This window comes from Podarcis liolepis (genome assembly GCF_965112155.1).
Source record: "Podarcis liolepis genome assembly, chromosome: 8".
Taxonomy (NCBI): domain Eukaryota; kingdom Metazoa; phylum Chordata; class Lepidosauria; order Squamata; family Lacertidae; genus Podarcis; species Podarcis liolepis.
The window spans coordinates 34,672,239-34,696,732 of NC_139560.1; the positions used below are offsets into that span (position 1 = coordinate 34,672,239).

The 24,494-nt window shown below is 41.9% G+C and overlaps 2 protein-coding genes across 32 annotated transcripts in view; one reads left to right on the forward strand and one right to left on the reverse strand.

The window, feature by feature from the left end:
* The window catches only part of ARFGEF1 (ARF guanine nucleotide exchange factor 1), a 68,809-nt gene extending 58,275 nt beyond the window's left edge, over window positions 1-10,534 (forward strand). For both annotated transcript variants that reach the window (XM_083517522.1, XM_083517523.1), the window contains exons 30-39: window positions 568-697; window positions 1,425-1,560; window positions 1,646-1,784; window positions 2,941-3,007; window positions 3,727-3,856; window positions 4,897-5,036; window positions 5,685-5,853; window positions 6,718-6,856; window positions 7,773-7,890; window positions 9,174-10,534. In XM_083517522.1, coding sequence (XP_083373648.1) covers window positions 568-697; window positions 1,425-1,560; window positions 1,646-1,784; window positions 2,941-3,007; window positions 3,727-3,856; window positions 4,897-5,036; window positions 5,685-5,853; window positions 6,718-6,856; window positions 7,773-7,890; window positions 9,174-9,338 — 1,333 coding nt within the window. In that variant the 3' untranslated portion in view covers window positions 9,339-10,534. The remainder of the gene's footprint in view (window positions 1-567; window positions 698-1,424; window positions 1,561-1,645; window positions 1,785-2,940; window positions 3,008-3,726; window positions 3,857-4,896; window positions 5,037-5,684; window positions 5,854-6,717; window positions 6,857-7,772; window positions 7,891-9,173) is intronic.
* A 1,469-nt stretch (window positions 10,535-12,003) lies between these two features.
* Window positions 12,004-24,494, reverse strand: part of CSPP1 (centrosome and spindle pole associated protein 1) — a 76,007-nt gene continuing 63,516 nt past the window's right edge. For 28 of the 30 annotated variants that reach the window (XM_083517555.1, XM_083517552.1, XM_083517534.1 and 25 more), the window contains 6 exons: window positions 22,067-22,201; window positions 20,739-20,794; window positions 18,950-19,001; window positions 16,603-16,709; window positions 15,816-15,966; window positions 12,004-12,221 (listed from right to left, as the gene is read on the reverse strand). In XM_083517555.1, coding sequence (XP_083373681.1) covers window positions 12,025-12,221; window positions 15,816-15,966; window positions 16,603-16,709; window positions 18,950-19,001; window positions 20,739-20,794; window positions 22,067-22,201 — 698 coding nt within the window. In that variant the 3' untranslated portion in view covers window positions 12,004-12,024. Of the gene's footprint in view, window positions 12,222-13,417; window positions 13,491-15,815; window positions 15,967-16,602; window positions 16,710-18,949; window positions 19,002-20,738; window positions 20,795-22,066; window positions 22,202-24,494 lie in introns of all 30 variants that reach the window. The other 2 variants (XR_014529270.1, XR_014529271.1) reach the window with 1 other exon arrangement.

Here is a 24,494-nt window from a genome sequence, read left to right on the forward strand (position 1 = left end):
AATGGTGTTTAGAATTGAATTTCTAATGCAGCAAAGGACAATGCTGCATAGTCTTACCACATTTCATTGCAGAGGCTTCTGTTCTCGTGTGAAATCTTAGTTAAAATAGACACTTTTGGAAGTTCTTTGCTTTGCAAAGGGGGATGGGAATCAAATCTGAATCTTCTCAGCTTTTTTTAAAAAATATCACTGACGTTTGGCAGAACTGAATCCTATTGTAAACTGCATTTTTGTAACGATTCATAATTCCCTGTGAACTTTAGAAGATAACTGCGTAGGTAAGAGTTTGTGTCCTCGCTTCACATAAATGCCTTTTTTATTTTTGTCCTTCCTTTCTTTCATGATGGAAACTTAAGATGGCATATATGTAGGATTCTCTGTGCAGGCACTATAAGGTTACTGCATCATATGCCTTCAGACCTTGCCCTATTGGGTACACTGTGCCTGTTCTTACTAGTTTCAAGATCCTCCTTCAAGTTTAAAAATAGATTTTAAAAGTCATTCTAGGAGCTGAGATGTTCTGTTTTGCTCAGGTTTCCCATATTTGCCATTTACTTTTTATTCCAGAGGCTTAACGGTTATGTTTGAAATAATGAAAACGTATGGCCATACTTATGAAAAACACTGGTGGCAGGATTTGTTTCGGATTGTCTTCCGGATATTTGACAACATGAAATTGCCAGAACAACAAACTGAAGTAGGTATAGTTTATGGCTTACGACTAGAGTTCTATTTATTTTTCTCTTGCTGTCATAAGCTCTTTTGCTCAAACCTTTCTTCAGATAAGATGTTGCCCAGCTGGCTATATTGTAGAATTGCCATTGTGTTCCCCTGCCTCTGTGCTTCATCCCCATCTACAGATCTGTATATGGCGTCCCTTGATGGCAAACTTTAATGTTTAAGCACGTGGGAGTTTATATCTGCATGGTGAATAGCAGTAGAACACCTCAGCTAAATCTCTTTCCATAATGCCATTCTGAATCAGAGGGGTAAAGAGATCCCATCTCACTTTATTAAGCCCAGGACTGGATTGTTGTAAATAGTTGTTTTCCTTATTTAGACAAAACGTCTGCTTTTTAATCTTCTTGTGGTTGTGAAAAGCACTTTACTAACGAGATACTGGAGTTAGAAAGGCCTTTTCCATAAAACTGGATTTTATCTTACTACGGCTGTTTTTAACAAATATCCAATCCAGTGCCATTTTTCTAGAAAAAGAGGTGCCCAGAACTCAACATGAATGCCTCCCTCCTTCTCTTAGAATGACAATGGCACCCACCTGAGAGGGGCCGGAACTGAGTTCCACCGTGTTGCAGCTGAAAAAAAGCCTTGATCCAATCTCACTTGAGGGATTTGTCCCTACTTTGTTTTTCAACTTCATTCTAACTAATTCCTGCATTGCTAAGTTCCCTCTTCCTTTTTCCTAGAAAGCTGAGTGGATGACAACAACTTGCAACCATGCACTTTATGCAATATGTGATGTATTCACCCAGTATTTGGAAGTACTTAGTGATGTCCTTTTGGATGATATTTTTGCCCAGCTGTACTGGTGTGTTCAGCAAGGTAGGTGCAGGCAAGCTATTGTACACAATGAAACAATTTACTCTGTATAGCATGAACAAACCAGTGCCTTTGTTTTGTGTTTCAGACAATGAACAACTAGCACGGTCTGGTACAAACTGCCTAGAAAATGTTGTCATTTTAAATGGTGAGAAGTTTACCCTTGAAATCTGGGATAAGACTTGCAACTGTATGCTGGATATCTTCAAAACTACGATTCCCCATGCGTAAGAGATTTCCCCCTTTCATTTAATTGGCATGAGAACAATGCATACTTTTATATACTTGTCTTATTGTCTATGCTTGGCTTTTATGGCATACAAACATAGGAGATGTGTCATACCAAGTCAAGGCACTAGTACAGAGTTTTCCAAACTGTGTTTCACATGAACACTCCCCACGCTTCTCCAGGGGCTGGAAAAGGGTTAGTTTAACCTCTGGTTTGCTAGTAAAACTGAATTACTGCGCCGCAAAATGATGCTCTGTACTAGTACGTCTAGCTCAGTTTTGCTGACATTGACTAGCAGTGACCCTCCAGGCTTTCAGACAGGGCGTCTCTCCCAGCCCTACCAGGGATTGAACATGGGATCTTCTGCATTCAATGCATGTGCTCTGCCACTGAAATACAGCCCTTTTTGTTTCTGTATAGCTCCTCTTATTTGTGAATCTGCACAAATGGGGACCTGCATATGCACAGGCCAAATCTGGATGAGTAACATGGGAAGCTGCCTTATACAAAGGCAGACCATTGGTCCCTCTAGTTCAGCCATGGTAGATCGCAGGGTGTTTCTGGTAGATCCTGGCAGATCTTTGCCCCCCCCCCTCCACAAAAGGGGGGGGGACCAGTGTGGCTTCCTAAAAAAAGCTCAACTTTAGACCATCCAATGACAATGATTAGATCACTGCCAGTTTTTTTATACTGTGAGTAGATCACAGTCTGTTGGGAGTTGGTCGTCCCTGCATCTAGTTCAATACTGTCAACGCTGACTGGCAGTAGCTTTCCAGGGTTCCAGGCAGCGTTCCTTCCCAGCCTTACTTGGAAATGCCAAACAATACAGTCATCACAGATTTCACCTTGTGTCTAGAAGAAGGCTATCACATCAGTGCCTGTTTGCCTTCTTTAATTTGTGAACAGTCTTGTCTTGACTGAACGGCCATCTATGGGGAAAGAGCTATCTCAGGCTGAGCTCAAATAGATTTCCTATGAATAGAATTTCATTCTATATTTATTTGTATAAGTAGCCTTGGGACATTTTATGTGTAACTTTTATCTCCTTTCCTGCTCATAATGCTATGCAAAATAGGTTTATCACTGCTCTTGTCTTCAAAATTTAAGATGTTACCGGTACTTCTGTGACCGAACTTATGTTTTATTTTTTCAAGGCTTTTAACTTGGCGGCCATCAGGGGGAGATATTGTTCCTCCGTCTCCTGGAAGAGAGAAACAATTGGTATGTTTTCCATGTGAAAACGGCAGGGGAAACGCTTTCATACATATGAGTAAAATGTACCTTTTGTAGAACAAGAGAGGTTTTCTTTGACCATTTTTTTGTTGTAAGTTGAAGTCTGCAGGTTCCATGTATTTGCATTTGTGAACTGTAGATGACAGCTAACTTCTGAATAAATACCCATAGGATTGGTCTGTTACACTAATTTTCTCATAAATGTTGACTGGATTCGGACACAGTGTCAAACCATTTTTTTGGTATTACATGAACTAGCCTGGAGCTCAGCACTCCCCTTCCTCCTTTGCACTCTCTCGCCTTCGTAACAAACATTTGCCTTTGCTTCTGAATCCATGGCTTGCCCAGTTTGGATAAAAGGAAATGCAGGAGGAGGCAAAGAGAACGGAATACTGAACCTGAGGTTTGTTCTTGTGACACCAAGTCTTGTTATTGTGTGGTCCTTAAATATTCTAAGATGAAAGAAGAGTTCAGTTTATTTATCCCTAGAGCAGTTGAAATAATATTCACTTTTAAAAGTTCTGACAGCTGTGTTTATAGCAAAGCTTAGAATATGAATGAACTGTACATGTCCTTCTAGGAGACATAATGACTGTCAAGTGGTGACTAAAATGTAGGTTCATAAAAATATGCTCCCAAGTAGGTTTTCCTCAACACTGAACTTCGTTTTGCTGAGGGTGCTTTTTGCTGTTTCTTTCCATTTTCAGGATACACTATCTCAGAAATCTGTAGATATCCATGACTCTGTGCAACCAAGATCCTCAGATAGAAGACAGTTTCAGCCCATTGTAGGGCTACCAGCAAGTGAGGAGGCCAGCAAAAACAAGCCTCCTGCAAGTGAGTGGTTTCGTTTAAGGAGTTGTTTCCCAAAGGCTGGGCTGCAAAGGCCCTAGTTCAGCCTTTCTCAACCTGTGGGTCCCCAGATGTTGTTGAACTGCAACTCTCATCATCCCTAGCTAGCAAGGCCAGAGCTCAGGGATGATGGGAGCTGTAGTCCAACAACATCTGGGGACCCACAGGTTGAGAACCGCTGCTTGATAAACGCACTTCTGTTTATCCAGTGGGACCTCCCTATTCCCCACCATCTTTCCCTGCTGCTCCATATATTGGGCTCTAGACTACTTCCAAAATTCCTTGAAGCTCTGGGAATGACTTTTCAAGTGCTGCTTTTAAAAAGAGGAAGGTATGCCCAAAGCCTGCGCAGACGTTTCCTTTATGATTTGTTGGCTCTGGGCTGTGCTTGTATAAAATGAGAGTGCTGATGCGTCCAGGACTGCTGCAGAATATATTTCATTCAGGTTGCCTATAAAACAGTTTTGCATTTTAAAATGATTGTACTTCTTTACCTTGGACTTGATATATTAAGAAGATACAGATGCTTTTCAAAATGTCATTTATAGCCTGAAAATTTAAGCTTAGCTTTTTAGCAACCTTTGTTTGCACTGATAAAGAAGAGGTAGCACAGGATACTTTATTTTATTATTTAAATTATTTATAACCACCTCTTCATTGTTCACGTGATCCCAGAGCGAGGAATAACATTAAAATACAACAAAACAATAATCAGTTGAAATACAACTTAATATAAAATTAGACAACATATTATCAACATAACATAACAGCATCTGCTGTGCAAGGGGTGCCATTTTAGCCAAATGCTTAGTTGGTTTTTTTTACTTGTTGTTGAAACTCAATTAGTGTTAGACCTGAACACACCTGAAAGGGAAGTGTGTTCCAGAGTTGGGTACCACTATTGAGAACCACTAAATCATACAATAATATGTCTTGGCAACTGTACTGCTGTGCAGTGTAAGTATCTTGAGAGTACTTAAAAATTTGCTTAAATTGATCTTATTGTTTTGTGCTTTGTTTTAAAGAATTTCCTGACCAGAAACTGTTTGGTGCTCTGTTGATCAAATGTGTCGTTCAACTGGAACTCATTCAAACAATCGACAACATCGTCTTCTTCCCAGCAACCAGCAAAAAGGAAGATGCAGAGAATCTTGCTGCAGCACAGGTAAGTACAGTTTGCCAATTCCGGACTTTGGAGATGTGCATTTATTCTCCATTTTTTGGTTCAGTGGTCTGTTTTGTAACATCTGCTTTCTGCTGGAAAATTCCTGAATTTCCACGGAAGAAAATTCTCTTATCAAGAGCGTAGCCAAGTTATATAGAACCTGGGAAAGAACTGCCAGTGACCTTTATGCTTTATTTCTCCTGCTTCTGGTGTAACTTTTGAAGTGCCTCTAATTCAGACTAACAGTACACAAAGAAACCTCTTTTTCTAGGTATAATATGCCACAAGTCTAATGGGAATGTCCTCGTTTGCCGTTTGACTCTCCTCTGTGCCCTGGGATTCAGTGATGTAGATTTGTAGGAAGCTCACACACAGTCTTTCCCACCCATTCATATGCATCCCCAGCCTCAAGGGATTACAGCTTTAAAAAGCAGCTCCCAAGTGGCATACTATAGAGATTTAACAATGTGTGAGTAGACATCAAGTAAAAGCAAAGTTCAGATCAATCTGCTTTTGAGGAAAAGAAACTAGAGTAATGCAATCGTGAATAGTTTTCACCATTTAGTTGCTGCAGGTATTGAGAAGTTTCATGATCATATTAAAACTATTTAGCAATATGAATGCCAATTCCATTTTTCTTTTCTTTAGAGAGATGCAGTAGACTTTAATGTTCACGTGGATACACAAGATCAAGGAATGTATCGCTTTTTAACATCCCAGCAGCTTTTCAAGTTGCTGGACTGTTTGCTGGAATCTCACAAATTTGCTAAAGCTTTCAATTCAAACAATGAGCAAAGAACTGCACTGTGGAAAGCAGGTAAAACTTAGGAGTTTTAAGGACTTTCAAAAGAATATATTACTTTATAGGGATACGGGTGGCGCTGTGGTCTAAACGACTGAGCGTCTTCGGCTTGCTGATCGGAAGGTCAGTGGTTCAAATCCTTGCAACGGGGTGAGCTCCCGTTGCTCTGTCCCAGCTCCTGCCAACCTAGCAGTCTGAAAGCACACCAGTGCAAGTAGATAAATAGGTAGCGCTGCAGTGGGAAGGTAAATGGTGTTTCCGTGCACTCTGGCTTCTGTCACGGTGTCCTGTTGCACCAGAAGCGGTTTAGTCATGCTGGTCACATGACCCAGAAAGCTGTCTGTGAACAAATGTCAGCTCCCTCGGCCTGAAAGCGAGATGAGTGCCACAACCCCATAGTCGCCTTTGACTGGACTTAACTGTCCAGGGGTCCTTTACCTATATTACTTTATTCTGATATGTGCAATAAAGAGTGACAAAGAGAAGCATGTTTAAATATAAATCTGTTTGCATTTTTGAAGCTTCCTGATCAAAGTAGATGGATGCCATAAGCATTATGTGAACTAGCGTGTGCATCCCCATTCTTTTCCCTGCCCATCTACACACATTGGGCAGTATTCTACTAACATGTCCCACCAGAGCAACAATTTCCACTTCTCAATGGAATGTTCTCCCCCTCTCCTCCCCCTGTGCACATCATCCCATGACTCTCCCTAAATCTGCTCCTCTAGAACAGACTAAAGGGGCAAAGGGGAGAGAGAGAGAACACTCTGTTTCACAAGCACATTACCTTGGAACTAAGTTGGATCCCACCCGTTACTCCAAAGTAGGCTTTCCGATAAAGGTAGTGAAATCTAAATAGTGATAATGTTTTGACAGGTTTCAAAGGAAAATCTAAGCCCAATCTGTTGAAACAAGAGACAAGTAGCCTTGCCTGTGGGTTACGCATTCTGTTCCGTATGTATATGGATGAAAGTCGCAAAGACGCATGGGAGGAAGTGCAGCGGAGACTACTAAAGTAAGGACCCATTCACAGACTTTCAAAACATGAAAGGGTACCGTTCAATTCTGTAGTATGCAAATGTGTTGAATATTTACTTGAAATGAAAATGTGAAGTGTGCAAAAATAATCCTGGCTTACATGATCCCCCACCCCCGGGTCCTGTCCATTCAGTTCCTTTCCATAGGGAGATCATGACTGTTGTAGTTGCGTCAAAACATATAAGTCATTCTGCATAATTAGCGGAGGTATAGTCAGGTTACTTGTTGCAGCAGAAACAACAACCATTTCATGCATCTGATAAAATGGGCTGTGTTCTATGAAAGCTTATACCATCATCAGCTTATTAGTCTTTAAGGTGCCACAAGACTCTGCATGTGTTCTGCGTAATCACTCTATAATAGTAAGATCTGCATTACAAGCACATGTGCCTACAAGTGCACCTTGCATTTATGATTCTGTCATTTCAACATGATCCCATTCTTGTATAAACTATACAGTTTATCTGTGAGAATGAATTTCCTGTTCTCATTCAGCTGGTTTGTTTGGCAGTTCTGTAAACATTGATCTCTCCCACTACTCAGCCTTATCTGCACATTTTTCCTTTTCTTTGATCAGTGTCACTGCCCATTTTGAGATAGGACTACACCCAGTTTATGTGATCAGTGAATCATTTATTTATAGCTATTCCATAGAAGCCTGTTTCAGCAAGCCAACACAGACATGTAGAAGTTACATGTTTTATTTACTATTATTGATTTTAAGTCTCTTTTGAATATTTATAAATACATGTTCAACTGTTTTTGTTGATAATGTTTTATTTTATATTTTGGCGAAGCGCTTAAAGGTTTTCTTACTTTTCTGACAACTGTAGACAAAACTCCTACTGTAGCTAATTGTTCTCACACCTGGAATTGTCTGTTGTGCTTTGCAGTGTCTGCAGTGAAGCGCTCAGTTACTTCCTTACTTTAACATCAGAAAGTCATCGGGAAGCTTGGACTAGCCTGTTACTTTTATTCTTAACAAAGGTCCTAAAAATAAGTGATGATCGGGTAAGTAATAATCTCAGATAGGTAAGGCGTGCTGAATATTGATCCCAGGCCTCAGTGGGACACTTTTGAAGACTGCAGAGTTTGAAAATGGAAGGGGGACTCTCCCCAGCCTGATTACTGATTAATCAATTTATCCTGGATTTAGTGTATGTTGGGTCCCTGCATCAAGTAGTTTGTGGCAGGCTTGGACTCTGGGCTTTAGTGTGCCCTTGATGCTGCCTTTCCAACATAAATTGGTTCCTTCCTGCTGCCTCATGGATGATAATCTTGCTGGAGGCCATGGGTATAGCAGAGAGGGACCCATCTACTGTCCCGAATCCCTTAGCTTACAGAGATACCACCACATATGCACAGTTCATTCAAGATACTAATGGAAAACATCTAAGCACCCCAGATTATTCAGGAACCCCAGATTCAAGAGACTCCGTGATAAATGTCCCACCCAATATGCTGTGTGCACCATATATAAAACGTAGAGTCCAAGACCTATATGTATTCTGAGGCCTTTGGGACATTCTAATCAGGGCCAATCCAACTAATGTTGTGGGAGAGAGGGAAATGAATAATGATTAATGGAGATACGTCATGGTTGAGCCACACTCTGCCCTTTTCCTGGTTGTTTTTGGAGCAGACTGAACCAAATCTGATAAATGAATGTTGCACTCCACTGCTGGAATCCCAGTTTTTGTCAACAACTCCAGTGAAAAATAGTAAAGCAATTATCAGTCATAGAAAAGCACATAGCATCTGTTGCTGTTTTGTGAATGATCTGGCTCTATCTGCTCCAACAAAAAAGAAAAGGCAAGGTTATGGTGGGCATCATGTGTCCTTATGTGCTTAGGATGGTGTACATTTTTTTTAATTTGAAGGGTGTTAACTTCTCCCAGTACTCTAGAATTATTGTGTATTTGTCTTAGTATGGTTTCGTCTCTTCACCTTTCATCGCATTTTGAGAATCATTGTAAAGAAAGTTGTTGTTTTTTAAAAAAAAATCTTGAGGAAAGGAATACCAAAATGTTCCTCTGTGAAAGATTTATAGAATTGTTTTGGATTTTTTCATGTTTTTTTTTTCTTGAACTAGGATAAGCCACTTAAATCTAAAGTAGCTAGAAACACCTCATTTCAGTTCTGCTGTTGCCTCCTCCTTTACTTTGGAAAGCCACTGCAGATTCTTTGTATTTCACTAATTCTTGCTATAATTATTGATGTAACGTCTCTATGTAGTTGGGTTGTCAACTCATTTCCCCAAAACTAACAGGATTCCCTTTCCCCCCATTCAACAGTTCAGAGCTCATGCCTCATTCTACTATCCTCTCTTGTGTGAAATAATGCAGTTTGATCTGATTCCTGAGCTGCGAGCTGTTTTGCGAAGGTTTTTTCTGCGGATAGGGGTAGTTTTTCAAATATCTCAGCCACCAGACCATGGAATGGGAACAGCCAAGCAGTAGAAGTGTGGCTAAGGAAACAAAGGACCAAGATCACTTGCACTGAATGTCCATAAAAAGGGGCTCTCTTGATATGGAAGTGTGCATCTACGGGTTCACAATACAGATTAAAACTGTAATTTAGGCTTGCAACACTCTAATTCTCCAGTGGGTTCTCTCTCCCCCTCTCCCTCCACTGGCTTGTGTTGACCATAGAGCCAGTTTTACCACAGTCTTGTTGTCAGCCTGGACTGTGATAGCCTCTTAACTTTCCTAGACAGAGATATATATCAAAAGATGTTTTTGATGGGTGTGAATTTAAGATGTACCCAAAGAACTAACACATTTAAGAAGTTTGAACTTTGACAGAAGTACAACTCAGGAGGGCTGCATTTTGAAAAAGAAAAGTTTGTAGTAAAAGATATGAAAATATTGCTCATATAAGAGATCTAGCAACTATGTGGAATTCTTATTCTCGAGATTTTTTTTTTTTTGCACACTCAGGCTATCTGAGATAAAGGTAATCATCCTTCTGTGGAAAAAAAATGTACAGAGATGCAGGTCTGTAATATAAAGTCCTAAACACTATATAGTTATTCCTGCATTCTTTTATTTCTTAGAGACCTGTACGTTTGTTTACCAAATGCACTAGTAAGGGGTTGAGTTCTGATTTTTTCCATCTGTATCCCAAAAGCTAGCCTTGCTGCCTTTTGTCAAGAAAACAGATTGAAAATGTTACAACTGACTTTAACTGTTTGTAATATACCTGTGATAGGGCTTTTAAATATAATAAGCCATCGCAATGATCCTTCAGGACTGGAACTTGAATCACTGCAAACAAGTCTAGGTTTTGTCCGCTGTCACTTTTTTTCCTCTTTTTTTTTTTTTTTTTTTTTTTTTTGGTTGTTTGATGTAGATTTCACTATGTACAGAATTTAATGTTGAATATATTCAAGTAACAAATCTGGCATGGTTTGAGGATGGTTTTAAATTTATTGGAAATGTATTCATACTGTGAATTGTGCTCTGATGGTTAAAGAAAAGATTGTCAAGCATTCTGTCTTACAGTGGATGTAGAAAAAATTTTCAGATGGAAAAAATGTATATGGTACAGCTCTGTAAAGTTTTCTATGTAAATTCTGTACAACTTTCTGTACAATATTGGTTCTCATCTGGCATATTCTAATCAGGTTATAGGTCAATAAAGTTTTTGAATTCTTTCACTGGTGCAATCAAAACAAATGCAATGTAAAAACTAATTGCTTCAGTGTTTCAACTTTAAAATCCTTAGCAGATTGGTCTAACTGCCTTTGGAAACGTTGCAAGCACAATAGTTGTGGGTATTTAATTGTATAGCTAATGACGTTTGTCAAATGGCCAGGGTATTGCTTCTACAAAAAGAAGAGAGGCATGTAAACCAATAGGACTAGTAGCCACTGACAGTCATCCATGGAGGATAAAGCTAATCGCCCTTTTAAAATCATGACCATCACCACGTTTCCAAATTTAAGTACTTCATTTTGTCTGTCCTGAATTTCTCATCCACTTAGCTGCACTGGATGACCCTGGGGCCTAGTCTTATGAGAGGGGGGGGGGGAACTTTAAGGGATGTAGAAAAGGGGGGTACTAATAGCATATGTACTTACCCCAAGAGTATAGCGTGGCTGAACAGGAGCTCCTATCTCCACTACTCCTCACACATCTGGTCCTGTGTTTTGAGTTCAAGAGCTAGAAACAAAAGAACTCGTGTTTTTCAGACCATGTCACTGGGCAAGAGTGAATGGGAAGTGTGAGCAGAGGAGGGTCTCACACTCTGGTTCTTTTAGAATTCATCTCCACAAGAATGGTTTTAAACGTTTTTCCTAGTAAAATATAATTTATTTTTTAATCTTACATTCATGACCATAAATATATTTAATAGTGACACTACTGACATTTAAAATACAGAAGAATTTTGTACAGAAGAACACAAGATGACAGGGTAATTTAGAATATTAGAACAAATGATTAGATAGAAAGTCTGGAAAACAGAGTAAGGGTTTAACCATGCTTAACTTTTGCCCCTCATACTTTCCAGGCACAGCTCTGTGTCTGAGCACTCCTTTTCCACCGTCGAGCTTTCACAGTGGTAAAAAGTGTGGGTTTCCATGGGGAAAGCTCTGGAGCAAAAAAACTGAGCGCTCAGACACAGAGCTTTAAAGCGTGGGCAATGCCTGTAAAGTGCAGAGGAAAGGTAAGTGAGGATAAGCCCTAAATCAGCAAAAGGAACACTTATTAATCAATTCAGATCATTGAATACCTATGAAATGCATGAGAAATCCAAGCCACAGCACTCAGGTCTGTTAAATGCAGAACACGTTTCACACTCTTGTAAGACTTGAGGTCTGAGGTAATTTTTCAAACAAAAAATACCAAGCAGGTAAACTGGAAAGCCTTGCCTCTGTGCCATCTAGCTGAATAGATGCATGTTTGGCTCTAGCTTGCCAGTTTCAAGACGACCTAGTATGCAAGTTCCCCTTCCAAGATTAAATCATATCAGTAACATACTGACCATTTAACTTCAGAAGATTGCAGCAGGTTGTCAAAATCTTGTTCACAAGATTTGTTACAGCTGTGCTTCTGCACACAGCATGTAAATTAAAGAACTGAAAGTGCAGTAGTGGAGAAACATTCTTTTGAAAGGCACAACTGGCTTCACTACAGATTTTATTCAGCCATGGGCTGTGGACAGCCCCTGCCAATTGAACGGTAAGTTCATCTCAGAAGAAAGCTTAGCTTGACTTGACTGCTCAGCCATAAATCTTCTAAGGGTTTCTGATGTCCCAGGTCTCAGCCACGGTTCGGTTGCCACTGTGTCCACAGAGCTGGGTCTTCTGTCATCGGCGTTTCCCAGTGGAACATCATCAGCTTCAGGAAAATAAATCAACTTTAGCTACTGGTACAGAAAAAGCACACTTTTACAATGATAACATCATTCTCTGACCTAGCAAGTTTCCAGACTTTACAAGATTCTTCTTCAGTACTGGGTGTTCAGAACAAAAATGCAGTAAGGTGGGTTAAAAAAATAAATATAGCCACGCTGGTTTCAAATATTCTCCACTTCCAGTGACTAGTACAATGAGATGCATGTTCAAGAGATGCATGTTTGGTAACAGTTATCAAAAGAATTCCCCAAAGCTAATTGGATTGAGGAATAGGAATTATGCATTCTCAGGGGACTAGCGTTCCACAAGCAGAAATAGATTTCTGGCTGCACACCAGCTGTGTTGTGTGGGCAGAAGCTAGTTGTAAATGACACTGAAAGATGGTACAGAGTGATGAATGATTTGAAGGGGGAGCAACGTTCAGGAAACAGGCTTCCATGAAGCTGATCTGTGAAAAAGTGAATCCCTTTTTACTCTCCCACCAATAAACATTTAAAATGTTCTGTAGCACAGATGCCTCTGGACCTACTTGTCACCAATTTCACTCATAACCTAGGGACATCTTTCTCCTGTCTGCAAGTTTCAGACCAATTGCTCACAGCACACTAAGCAAGATGATGATAATTCCTTTTTTATACACCCCAAACTCTTAACATGCTTGCAGGAAAACCACTTCAGTAAGACATTTTCAAATTTGGAAGGGTTTATTCCCTCACTAGGGGTGACCAAGGCTGCAAATGTCATTTAATTATCCCCCAAAATAAAGTTAGAGGTGTTTCCTTTTTCTAAAAAAAACAAACTACCAAGGTGTTCAGGCCCCCATCTGTTAAGCCTGCCAAATTACAAGCAAATGTATCTTAACTCATTTGGGGGAGGGGGGCTGTTATGTCTGTAAATTTAATCAATTTTGTCGAAAGGGGGGTGGGAATAGCCTTTCCCCCCAAAATAGTGAATGACAGGAAACAAAGCTGTTTTCAACAAATCTGCTCCTGGCAAAAAACAAGAGATGAATCTGACAGACCACGGAGCACCTTAATGTAGACTTGGGTGCTTCCAGAAGTGACAGATACAGATCCAAATCAAATCTTGTGGCCGATGCACACCCATATCAGAAAGCATATTCAAATATCTATCTATCTAACTACTGAAGCAAGACACCAACTATGGCTAGTTACTCACCCTGACCACCACTTCCTTTCTATAAAGAAAATGTCAAAAATGAGTCCCGATTTTGTTGATGCAACATGCTAACCTATCAAGAAAGAATACATGATACAAGGGGGAAAGATTTTTAAACACTTTTGTTAGTTTCTACGATGTTTAGGAATGACGCCTACAGTATTTCTTAATTGATTATTCTTAATAACGATGAAGGGGTGAAAGAAATGAATCCCTGTCAAATTTGCACGTGACACAAAACTGGAAAGTAAAGTTAGCATCTCAGAAGATAATAAAATTCAAAATGACATTGATAAAACAAACATTCAAAATGACATTGATAAAATAGAAAAAGTGAGTTGAAACTAGCTAAAAAACTCCAGTGACAAATGCAAGGTTCTGAATTTTGACAACAATGAAAGAACAACTGCACAAATTTTGATAGAGAAGAAGAAGAAGAGTTTGGATTTGATATCCCGCCTTTCACTCGCTTTAAGGAGTCTCAAAGTGGCTAACATTCTCCTTTTCCTTCCTCCCCCACAAAAACACTCTGTGAGGTGAGTGGGGCTGAGAGACTTCAGAGAAGTGTGACTAGCCCAAGGTCACCCAGCAGCTGCATGTGGAGGAGCAGAGACACGAACCCGGTTCCCCAGATTACGAGACTACCGCTCTTAACCACTACACCACACTCGCTCTCCTAGAGGATGCCTAGCTTGGCAGCAGTACATTTGGTTTTACACTGCTGCTGTTTTTATTCTTGTTAGAATTTTCATGCTTACGTCTTACTTTTTAATCTTACGGTTTTAATTTTTCAATGTACACCACTCAGAAAACTTCTGTTGCTGGGCAGCATGCATGTTGAAAAAGGCATCAATAAATGTGGCAAAGATCTCAGGATTGTAGTCAATCACAAGCTGAACATGAGTCAGCAGTGTGATGCAGTTTTCTGTGTGCTAGACCTCATCCAAGTACCACACTTTAAGGGGGATTTTGACAAACTAAACTAGGTTTGGAAGAGAGCAGTAAAGAAGTCCTATGAGTAAGAGTTGAAGGAACTGGGTATGTTAGCCCTGAGAAGACCAAAGGGAAGCTCTTCAAGTACCCAAAGGGTTGCCACATGGAAGAGGGCAAAGGCTTGTTCTCTGCTGCCCTTGAAGGAAGGACTAGAACTAATGAGGTTAAATTAGAGGAGGGGACATGTGCAGTTGAAGATTAGGAGAAACGTCTTAACAGTAAGAGCAGTTTGACAATGGAACCAATTAGAGGGCGGGGTGGGAATGGCTCTCCTTCACTAGGTGCTTTCAAGCAGAAGATGGGTAGTCATCCATGCCGAATGCTCTCTGACTGCCAGCATCTAGCAGAGGGCTAGACTAGCTAGCTCACAGGGGATCCTCCAACATCCCAATTCTCATTTTGTGGAATCCGACCTACGGCACACAAGCCACAATGCAGTGGGAGGACCTGTGTGCATAGCCAGTCACCACTCCAAAGTAAAGCTGATGAAGGCCACACAGAGTTTGTACCTAAGGGAGCCTCACTGGGGCTCTTGGGACCTCCTGGCCTCCCCTTTTGTTTGCTCCTGCTCTCTTCAATACCTGTGCTGCTGAGCGCAGAAAAGAGAGAACGTGGAGTCCCATCATTGCTCACCCCCAGTTCTTGCATCAGTTTACAAGCTCTGCAGCAGAAGTGGGGAAGAACAAACAGAAGCTGAGTAAGGGCCTTTTAAAACTTTCCCCAGCCACCCCAATTTTAGGATAATTTTTTAACTGGTGATGGTAAGATCAGTTAAAAGTTTAAAGACCAGAGAGAGAATGTGGAAGGAGCTTTCAGTGGTCCAAATTGGTTTTATCCCCCACTCTCCATGCTTCTCTTTCAGATTTCTTCTGGTGTTCTGCCTGTATAAAAGTGAAGTGAAATGCCAGTTTGGCCCTTTACTGCTCTTCCCTAAACTTTCTTCTTGTCAACAGCATTGTTTCAAAGGCACAAAGCCTAAAACCTGGTCACATATTTCTCTGAAGGTGAGACTAGTTCTACGTAGGGCACTTCAACAGCTTCCAAATACTTGGATATGGCAATGTTGCAGAGCTTCCTTTTGCTGCGCAGGAAAACCTCAGCAACAGGATGCCAGCAATTAATACTTGGAGCCCTTCAAAGCGGTAGTGCTATTACTGTGGCAATTTTTGCTCTTCTATTTACTGGGTGGTATTCAACTCTTACTCAGAAAAGACTCATTGAATTTAATGAACATGACTTAAGGGCCAATTTTAACATGTCTGCTCTGAAGAAAGTTTCATTAAATGCCACCCTGCAAATGTGATTCCCCCTATGCAGAACGGAATGTGTGTTCTGTAAATGTGCATCAAATTCCTGACTGCTATGTCAGTATCCTGGCTACTGCAATTCAACAAAATGACCATACCTATATGAATGGCCTTCTTTTGCAGCTCATTCAGCCTTCGCAATCGCTCTTCATTTCTGGCTTTCAGCTGATCTATATTAAGACTAGAGTTTGAGTGCAGAGAGTCGTCGTCAGTCTGCAGTGGTGGAGTCGGCCCAAGGGCGCCAGCATCCTAAAGGTGTAAAGAACCATGAGATGCTGCATATGATATGTATTGGCTGAGGAAAATTTAGAAGGATTTCTACATAAAATATACACACAACTTCACCCACATAATGCCACTCTTCTTCCCTCTCTTGGCTTGGCACTAAGGCTGAGCAGACACTTCCCTAATATGCCTCCTTGCCTCTGTCTTCTCCTCTTCTGGGGTAAATTCCTCCTTATTTCCTCCCCCTTCTTGCTTTCTAGCCTCCTTTGTCTCTTCTCCCTCATATCCATCTCTAGTTTCCTACTTTCTCAGTCCTACCTCTTCTCTCTCCTTGTTTCTTCCCACACGCACTACCTGGTACGGGCCTTTGACATGCTCACAACCTCCATTTTATTCTCCTGTCAAGTGCATCCTCCAGCCCCAGCATCTCACCTGCCCATTTCCATCCTATCCCACTCAGCTTCTGGTCAAGCTGATGGAAGAGCTGATTGGAAACCAGTGAACCTGACAGACCCATTGTTTCTACATAAAGGCTCTGAGAATGCAAAGCATTCATTGTGCTTGTGTCCCATTGGAAAGCCCGCAAAGGGGACAAGTTAGTCCCAACAACTGAGCACCACTGATTTCAATAAATGCAGCTAGTTGGATGAATTCTACTACCATTTTCTTTTCTCGCCTCCTTTCCCTTGCAGATACTGGCGGTGGTGGAGGTGAATTCACATTGAAGTCATGGTCTTCTAAAATAGGAAAGGTCTCACCATCAGTACCTAGGAGAAGGAGAATTAAAAATATTAGCACTTGGATTTTTAAGCAAAGTTCATGGGGAAAAAACTTAATACACTCAACATGCTAAAGACAGGTTCATATCTTAAAGCACAGCTACAAAAGACTCATCTACGCATGTCTAAATGAAATATACAGGGAAAGTTTATCTCTGAAGTGGAACTCATGCCCTGTTTGTGCATTTCCAAGAAGTATCTAGCTGCCCATTACTGGCAACAGTGAAGCTGCCTTAGATTTCCAAACAGACTAAGTATGTGAGCATGTGTGTAACTATTCTAGAATAGCTAAATAAACCCTGTAAATAAAACATGTATACCGTTATGCTCAGATTAATTTTGTTCCATATATCCTACATAATACAGAAGCAGCAATAAAACATCGGGGTTCCTTTGTTTTATATTTTCTTTTTTTCTGTTTTCTTTTTTTGCAAAGCAGCTACGTTTTGGGAAGATAGCAAGTTTTGTCAACAGGATTTAATTAGTGCCCAAAACAAATCCTACCTATGTCTCTTTTCATATGTACACATCACTTGTGTTATTTAAATCAGTGTTTCCCAATCAGAGCCCGTATGGTCCCCTGGGGGTCCAGGATATTCCAAGGGGGCCGCAGGTGAAAATGGTGTGAATGGGGAGCCACAGCACGAGGCTAGGGGGCCACAGAGGGAAGTGAGAAGTGAAGAGAAAAAAATCCTAATTAACTGGCTATCCGCTTGGCCAATCACAAGCAGGTAATGGGATGGCCCACCAGGCCTAATGCTCCTTTTTGCCACGGGCATTTTAGTGGAGCAATCCTGGTTTGTTTCCAGAGGGCGACTGCAATTGTTGAGCCTTCCATTTTGAGCAGCAGAGCCTGTGATCCACAATCCCCAGGTCATGTAAGTTCGGTGGTGGGATGGCAATTGGTAGGGCTGGGAAAGCCAGAGATGCTTGTTGTTACTGCCAGTGCAGGGTGCAATCCATCCCAGCGCCTAGTGAATCAGGGTCTTCGGACATTGCCAAGGGACATAGTGCCCGTTGGCATTGGCAGCCTGGCTCTACAAGGCGCGGGGTGGAATCCACCCCAGCACCTAGCCGATTGGGGTAGTCTGGTGTTGCTGACTTGCATCCAGTAAATAACTAAGTGTCTCCTCAGAAGAAAACCACAATGAATTCAGTGGGTCTTGGCTTACTCCCAGGTAAGTGCATGTGGGGCTATAGGAAGGAAACAAGGTCAGAAGGAGGCCGTGGTTGGGAAAATGGTGGGAGACATTGATTTAAATTATCTGGAGAGTCTCATCTTGCATTAGGAGATGTGCTTTGAACCAGCATGGCACAGACGACTAAAAGAAGGAGAAGGGAAAAATGGTTCAAATCTACACTTGGCTAGCAGAAAGCTACACGTGGAAATATATATGTATATAAGTTTGGATTTGATATCACACTTTATCACTCCCCGAAGGAGTCTCAAAGCGGCTAACATTCTCCTTTCCCTTCCTCCCCCACAACAAACACTCTGTGAGGTGAGTGAGGCTGAGAGACTTCAAAGAAGTGTGACTGGCCCAAGGTCACCCAGCAGCTGCATGTGGAGGAGCGGGGAATTGAACCCGGTTCACCAGATTACGAGTCCACCGCTCCTAACCACTACACCATGCTGGCTCTCACATGGAGACCCTCAATAAATCATTTATGGGGAGATTCTGTTCAGGCATCCTGGACCACATCCTACTCTCCAATATTATCCTCTCTCTCAGCAGACTAACTTCCAAATGGACTTGGGATTGTAGTCAACATAGGGCTAAGTAACTGTGTGTGCTTTCGGAAGTCGTTTCACTCCCCTCTCCTCCTCTCATGTGCCCCCTAAACCTGTTCTGGAATTCCTCTAACCTTTGGGAGCAGATTTGGAAAAGGACCAGTTTGCCTGCTGTGCAAGCAAAATCGTTCTATTGTTCAGTTTAATACAGCCACCCCTTTTTCAACTGCACACCAGGTAACTTAAATATACAAATATGAGCAGGTCTCTCTACCACCTTCTCTACCTTCTAACCACCTTCAGCTTTTCAGAAATTTAGGAAGATGAACGCCCTTCGAACCATGTATACTAGTTTGGGATCGGATGAGCACTTATTACGGATGCCAATCCTGAACTGTACTTTTCCTGCAGCCAAAGAATGAGCAACTCTTGGCAGCAGTCTGATCAAGCACAAGAATTATACAAGAAACAAGTGCCTCTGAAAAGATATACTCACCAATAAAAGCACTATCAGACTCTAAAAGTGAGTTTGACACATCGTCTCTGACCTACCAAAGAAAAGCAACAGGAAACTTGCTTCAGGTTTTTAAAAAACTAAAAACACATCTAGCTAAATGAACAAGAGTGGTGAATGTCGCCAGACTGGAAGTTATTAAATCTCTTTGTAACACAAGAAGATTCTCCAACTTTTCCAAAATTAGAACAGTGCAGTGTAAGTGCTCAAGGTAGCAACAGCCTTTCAGAATGAATGACTACATTTCAAGAGTGGGCTGGGCACTTGAATAACATTGGCGTTCATGTACTGAATACCTACTCTTGTTTCCTAATATAGACAACTGCTACACAAACATCATATTAATGTATTTATGTAAACTTAAAAAGCACACCTTTCCCTTTTATGAATATGTGTTTGTATTCATGAAAGGTAGGCTGATTCTGGAAGTAACAGTAACTTGCAGCTGACTCGAAGGTTTGGTTCTGGGGGTCCACACATAGATGCAAAAATACATAAAGTAAGCCAGGCACCCCCAGAACCAGCCCCCTGCAAGGTGGAGAGGCGCTTACCCAGCTTTGGGAAGGTGGCACAATGACTTTGGCAATGTCCCAGAGCCTGCCTGCTGCCTTCCCAAAGTCAGGTAAGTCTGCGATCACAGCTTTGTGCTGAGGGGGGGGGGGGGATAAAGGGAAAGTAGGTTTCCTCGCCTCTCCATTTATTTATTTATTCATTCCCCCCTCCCACATCTGCACAAAGCTGGAAATGCCCACTCACTCAGCGTAAGGAATGCTGAATGGTATGGCAGGGAAGATTCACGCTTGTACGCTGTCTACTTTCTGACTTTCGCTGCACATGCCTCTCTCCATCATCCATGTCAGACACTATCAACCTCACACCTTGCCAAAATCCCAGCCCACAGTTTTGGTTTTTCTCCAGGCTGAAATGATGACTCATGTACTGAATAGCAACTCTTATTTCCCAGTGCAAATGATTGCTAAACAAATGCCACACTAAGACATTTATTACACTTTCTCCCCATTTATGACCTGCCTTTCTTATCATATAGTCAACATATCTCAGAAACATGTTACAATGTATAGTTAACACTGTGGAATTCGCTGCCACAGAATGCAGTGATAACCATAAACTTGGATGGTTTTAGAAGGGAGTTAGACAAATTCACGGTGAATAAGGCTGTCAGTGGCAGTATGCCTCTGAACACCAGTCGCTGGGGAACACAAGGGGAGAGAATATTGTTGCACTCCTGCTCCTTGCTGGTTTCCCATAGGCATCTGGCGGACCACGGTGAGAGCAGGGTGCTGGACCAGATAGGCCAGCTGGCCTCATCCAACAGGCTGGACAACAATAAAATTTCGGCTTTCCATATCACATAGGAGTGACTAACAATAGGCAGCTAATGGAGGTGTTTCATCACTGGCGAATATGTTCTCAAAGGCTTTTATGAGCAAATTTCAACTTAGCCACTGCAGTTTTCATGAAGTGAAGTTTCCAGGTACTTCTGTAAGTGGCACCTGCATACAATACAATACTCAATCCTGGATGTTATTAGCACTTGTAGAACTGCTGGAGATGAGGTGATGAAAAGTTATTTGGGAGCAGCTAGCGCAGAAAAAGATGGTGTTATGTACTTTACAAATGAGCATCACTTGGAGGTGGGATTTGAAAGAAGGAAGGGACCTCTTCCAGACACAGGAATTAGTCTATGTATATTTGGCACTGTTCGCTACTTTGGAATAAAAACAAAGAAACCAGTTCCATTTCTGCTTACCATTCCTCTGTCTCTTGATTCAAAGCCAGGCACAGGCTCATCAAAATCTAGGGCGGCTATTAAAGCAAAGGAAAGCAAGGATGAAAACAAGATTAAGAACAAAGAGCGTTAATGGTACAAAAGCATAATGCAGCACTTAAAATTCAGGGACTACAATAGCTGTTATCTTTATTAAAGCCATACATTTACTATCACACCAACAATAACAATAGCTGTTTTGCAGAAAAATGGCTACGGTAATTACCATAATTACAAAAATCAGATAAAAGGGGGGCAGAAAATTGCAGAAGGAACAAACACTGGATTCTTCACTGTATTAAATATGTATTTACCAACTTACAACAAATAGAATCAAGGGTACACACACACACACACACACACACACACACACACACACACTCAACAGTACTGCAATAAAACTAACTTTAATTTTCATTCCTGAGGCCCCAGCTCACATAAAAACATTGCCAGGTACAGTGGTACCTCAGGTTAAGTACTTAATTCATTCTGGAGGTCCATTCTTAATCTGAAACTGTTCTTAACCTGAAGCACCACTTTAGCTAATGGGGCCTCCTGCTGCTACCGTGCTGCCAGAGCACGATTTCTGTTCTTATCCTGAAGCAAAGTTATTAACCTGAAGCACTATTTCTGGGTTAGCGGAGTGTGTAACGTGAAGTGTATGTAACCTGAAGCGTATGTAACCCGAGGTACCACTGTATTAGTATAGACCAATGAGTTAGGTAGTAATGATACACATACAAAACTTGGGTCAATACTACAGGACCGGCCTAGATTTAGACGACCTCCTGAACTACATGGTTTAACTTCTTTAAGTTGATTGCTTGAGGACTTGTACTTTGTAGCAGCAGCACCTGTGCATTAGCTTGCTCAAGACATTTTGCAGTCTGAAGCAAGATGGTGCTCCCTCCGTTCCACGTACAGATGTAGTGAAATCTTACTGGCAACAGGGCAGCCTAACAGAGGGCAGTAGACTCACTTAGATGACACAGGCCAGAGAGTGTGGCACACACAGCTGTGTCCTCCAACACCTCACTGCTCTCTGCATCTGCCTGAGGAAGCCTAATGAGTGGGTGAGTTCTCTGGGTCAAACTAGGCAAGTCATTTATGGGTGTGAGTCCCCCTTGTAAAAAACAGCCATAGTAGAGACCTGATTTGGCTTGGGATTACCTTTGTATTTTATGCAGAAAACACACTCAATCTAGCACCAAATGCAGAGTAAATCTCCTACTAAAGGTCACCACATCCGTTTTAGGAAGACAGTCCATAAAAAGACACCCTCAGTTTTGATCAAATCCGCCCTAGCTTACCTTCTGCATTTTTCCTCAGTTTTTTAAGTTTCTTGTTCTGCTCTCTTAGCAATGCTTGCTGCTGAATGTCCAGGGCGTCATTAGTCGTGGGAGGATCAGGATACATATATCGTGTTTCTACCCGTGTGTCTGACTCTGTTACATAAAAAAAAGAACACAATTCGCATACCATGAATGGGCCTTCCAGGGTGGTATTGGGAGAGATCTACTTAGAACAGCAATGGGGAGTCTGTGGCCATCATCCCTGGCCACTGGGGCTGCTGAGTGTGGGGAGTCCAGGTTCTCCAATCCAGACTTGAATCCCTGATTATGTTCTCTCCTCTCTGGTGGAACCTATGTTCTTTTCTCAGGGAAACCCACTTTGCCAGATGTGAAAAAGCTATATGAATCTAAGGGTGGGCCAACAACCAGAAATGAAGTTGATGTTTAATATCAGGAGGAAGGGTGTTCTGACAAAAACATCACTTGAAACCACCTTCTGAGGAAGCATGAGGTCCAACTTTTAATTTCTTGTGAATGTAGAGGCTGAAAACAACGCAGCCACAATGCTGACTTCTGTGGACAAGGCTGCTTTTGCTCAGTGAAACTACCAGCTTATTCATAGTGGGCTAGTAATAGGCCAGAGCCATGGTTTTCAACCAGTGTGCTATGGAACCCTGGGGCCCTTGAATGATGGTCAGAGGTGCTGCGGGCAACACTGGCCTCTGTCCCTCTTTCCTTCCCTCCCTCTTATCTGATGCCCTCTTGCATCTCTGCCTCCCAAAGGCTTGCACAGCTGTTTGTTGCAGCAGCCCTGACTACAAGCTCCGCAGAAGAATGGTGCCTCTGGGGCTGGTCAGGGGATGTTTCCTAGGCCCCTATGGGAGAGTGTGAGGAGGTACCTCTTTGGGGGCTGGGGGGGGGCAGCTCAGAGAGCAGTAGTGACAGCCCAGAGGACTCCCAGGGAGAGGAGAGAGGAGGCTGAGGGTGGTTGGAAAAGGGTGAGAGGCTGCCAAGGGAGTCATGGACTCAAAAAGGTTGAAAACCTCTGGGCTAGAGCTATGTAGGCTAGAGCTATCCACCAGGCTACAGTTACAGATAGGTAGCCGTGTTGGTCTGCCATAGTCAAAATAAAAAAATTCCTTCCAGTAGCACCTTAAAGACCAACTAAGTTAGTTCTTGGTATGAGCTTTCATGTGCATGCACACTTCTTCAGATACCAGGCTACAGTGCAACTAGAAGCCTTGTTCCCTTGGGGATGTTGGAGGCTACTGAAATGTCTATGTTTCTATCCTTTGGATGTAGATTTCTTTAGTGCCCTTCCAATGCCTCTCTTATAGGCAAAGGTACTTGTTGACTGAAAGGGTGCTGGGGTCCAATACACCTTCTGAAATATCAGGAGTGGTCCTGCATACTTCTGCTCTGGAATGGAATACTGGCAGGTTTGGAGTCTTTATGCACTCTCTTATGATGGTGAGAAGCAAGGTGGGGGGGATATCTAGAGTGCTGCTGCATTTAGAACTGCCTTAGATTTTAGTTTCTTGGGAATATTAAATAAATAAATAATAGTTGTTGTTATATTTATTTATTTATTTACTTACTTACTTACTTACTTACTTATACATGCATACATACATACATACATACCCCGCCCATCTGGCTGGGTTTCCCCAGCCACTCTGGGCAGGTTCCAGCAAAATATTAAAATACAATAATTCATCAAATATTAAAAGCTTCCCTAAACAGGTGTCTTCTAAAAGTCAAATAAAGGTAAAGGGACCCCTGACCATTAGGTCCAGTCGTCACCGACTTTGGGGTTGTGGCGCTCATCTCGCTTTATTGGCCAAGGGAGCCGGCGTACAGCTTCCGGGTCATGTGGCCAGCATGACTAAGCCACTTCTGGTGGACCAGAGCAGCGCACGGAAATGCCGTTTACCTTCCCGCCAGAGCGGTACCTATTTATCTACTTGCACTTCGTGCTTTCAAACTGCTAGTTTGGCAGGAGCAGGGACCGAGCAACGGGAGCTCACCCCATCGCGGGGATTTGAACCGCCGACCTTCTGATCGGCAAGCCCTAGGCTCTGTGCTTTAACCCACAGCGCCACCCACGTCCCTAAAAGTCAGATAGTTGTTTATAATAAAAATAATAATAATTTATTATTTATACCCCACCACTCTGGGCAGCTTCCAACAAAATATTAAAATATAATTGTTTATTAAACATTAAAAGCTTATGGGAGGACATTCCACAGGGCGGGCACCAATATTGAGAAGGTCCCTCTGCCTGGTTCCCTGTCACTTTGCTTCTTGCAGTGAGGGAACTGTAAGAAGGCCCTCGGCGCTGGACCTCAGTGTCCAGGCAGAACGATGGGCGTGGTCTCCCTTAAGGCTTTGCATGATCTCCTTTGTAAAAAGGAGGGGTAGGAAGAAAGAAACAGATTGGATAAGT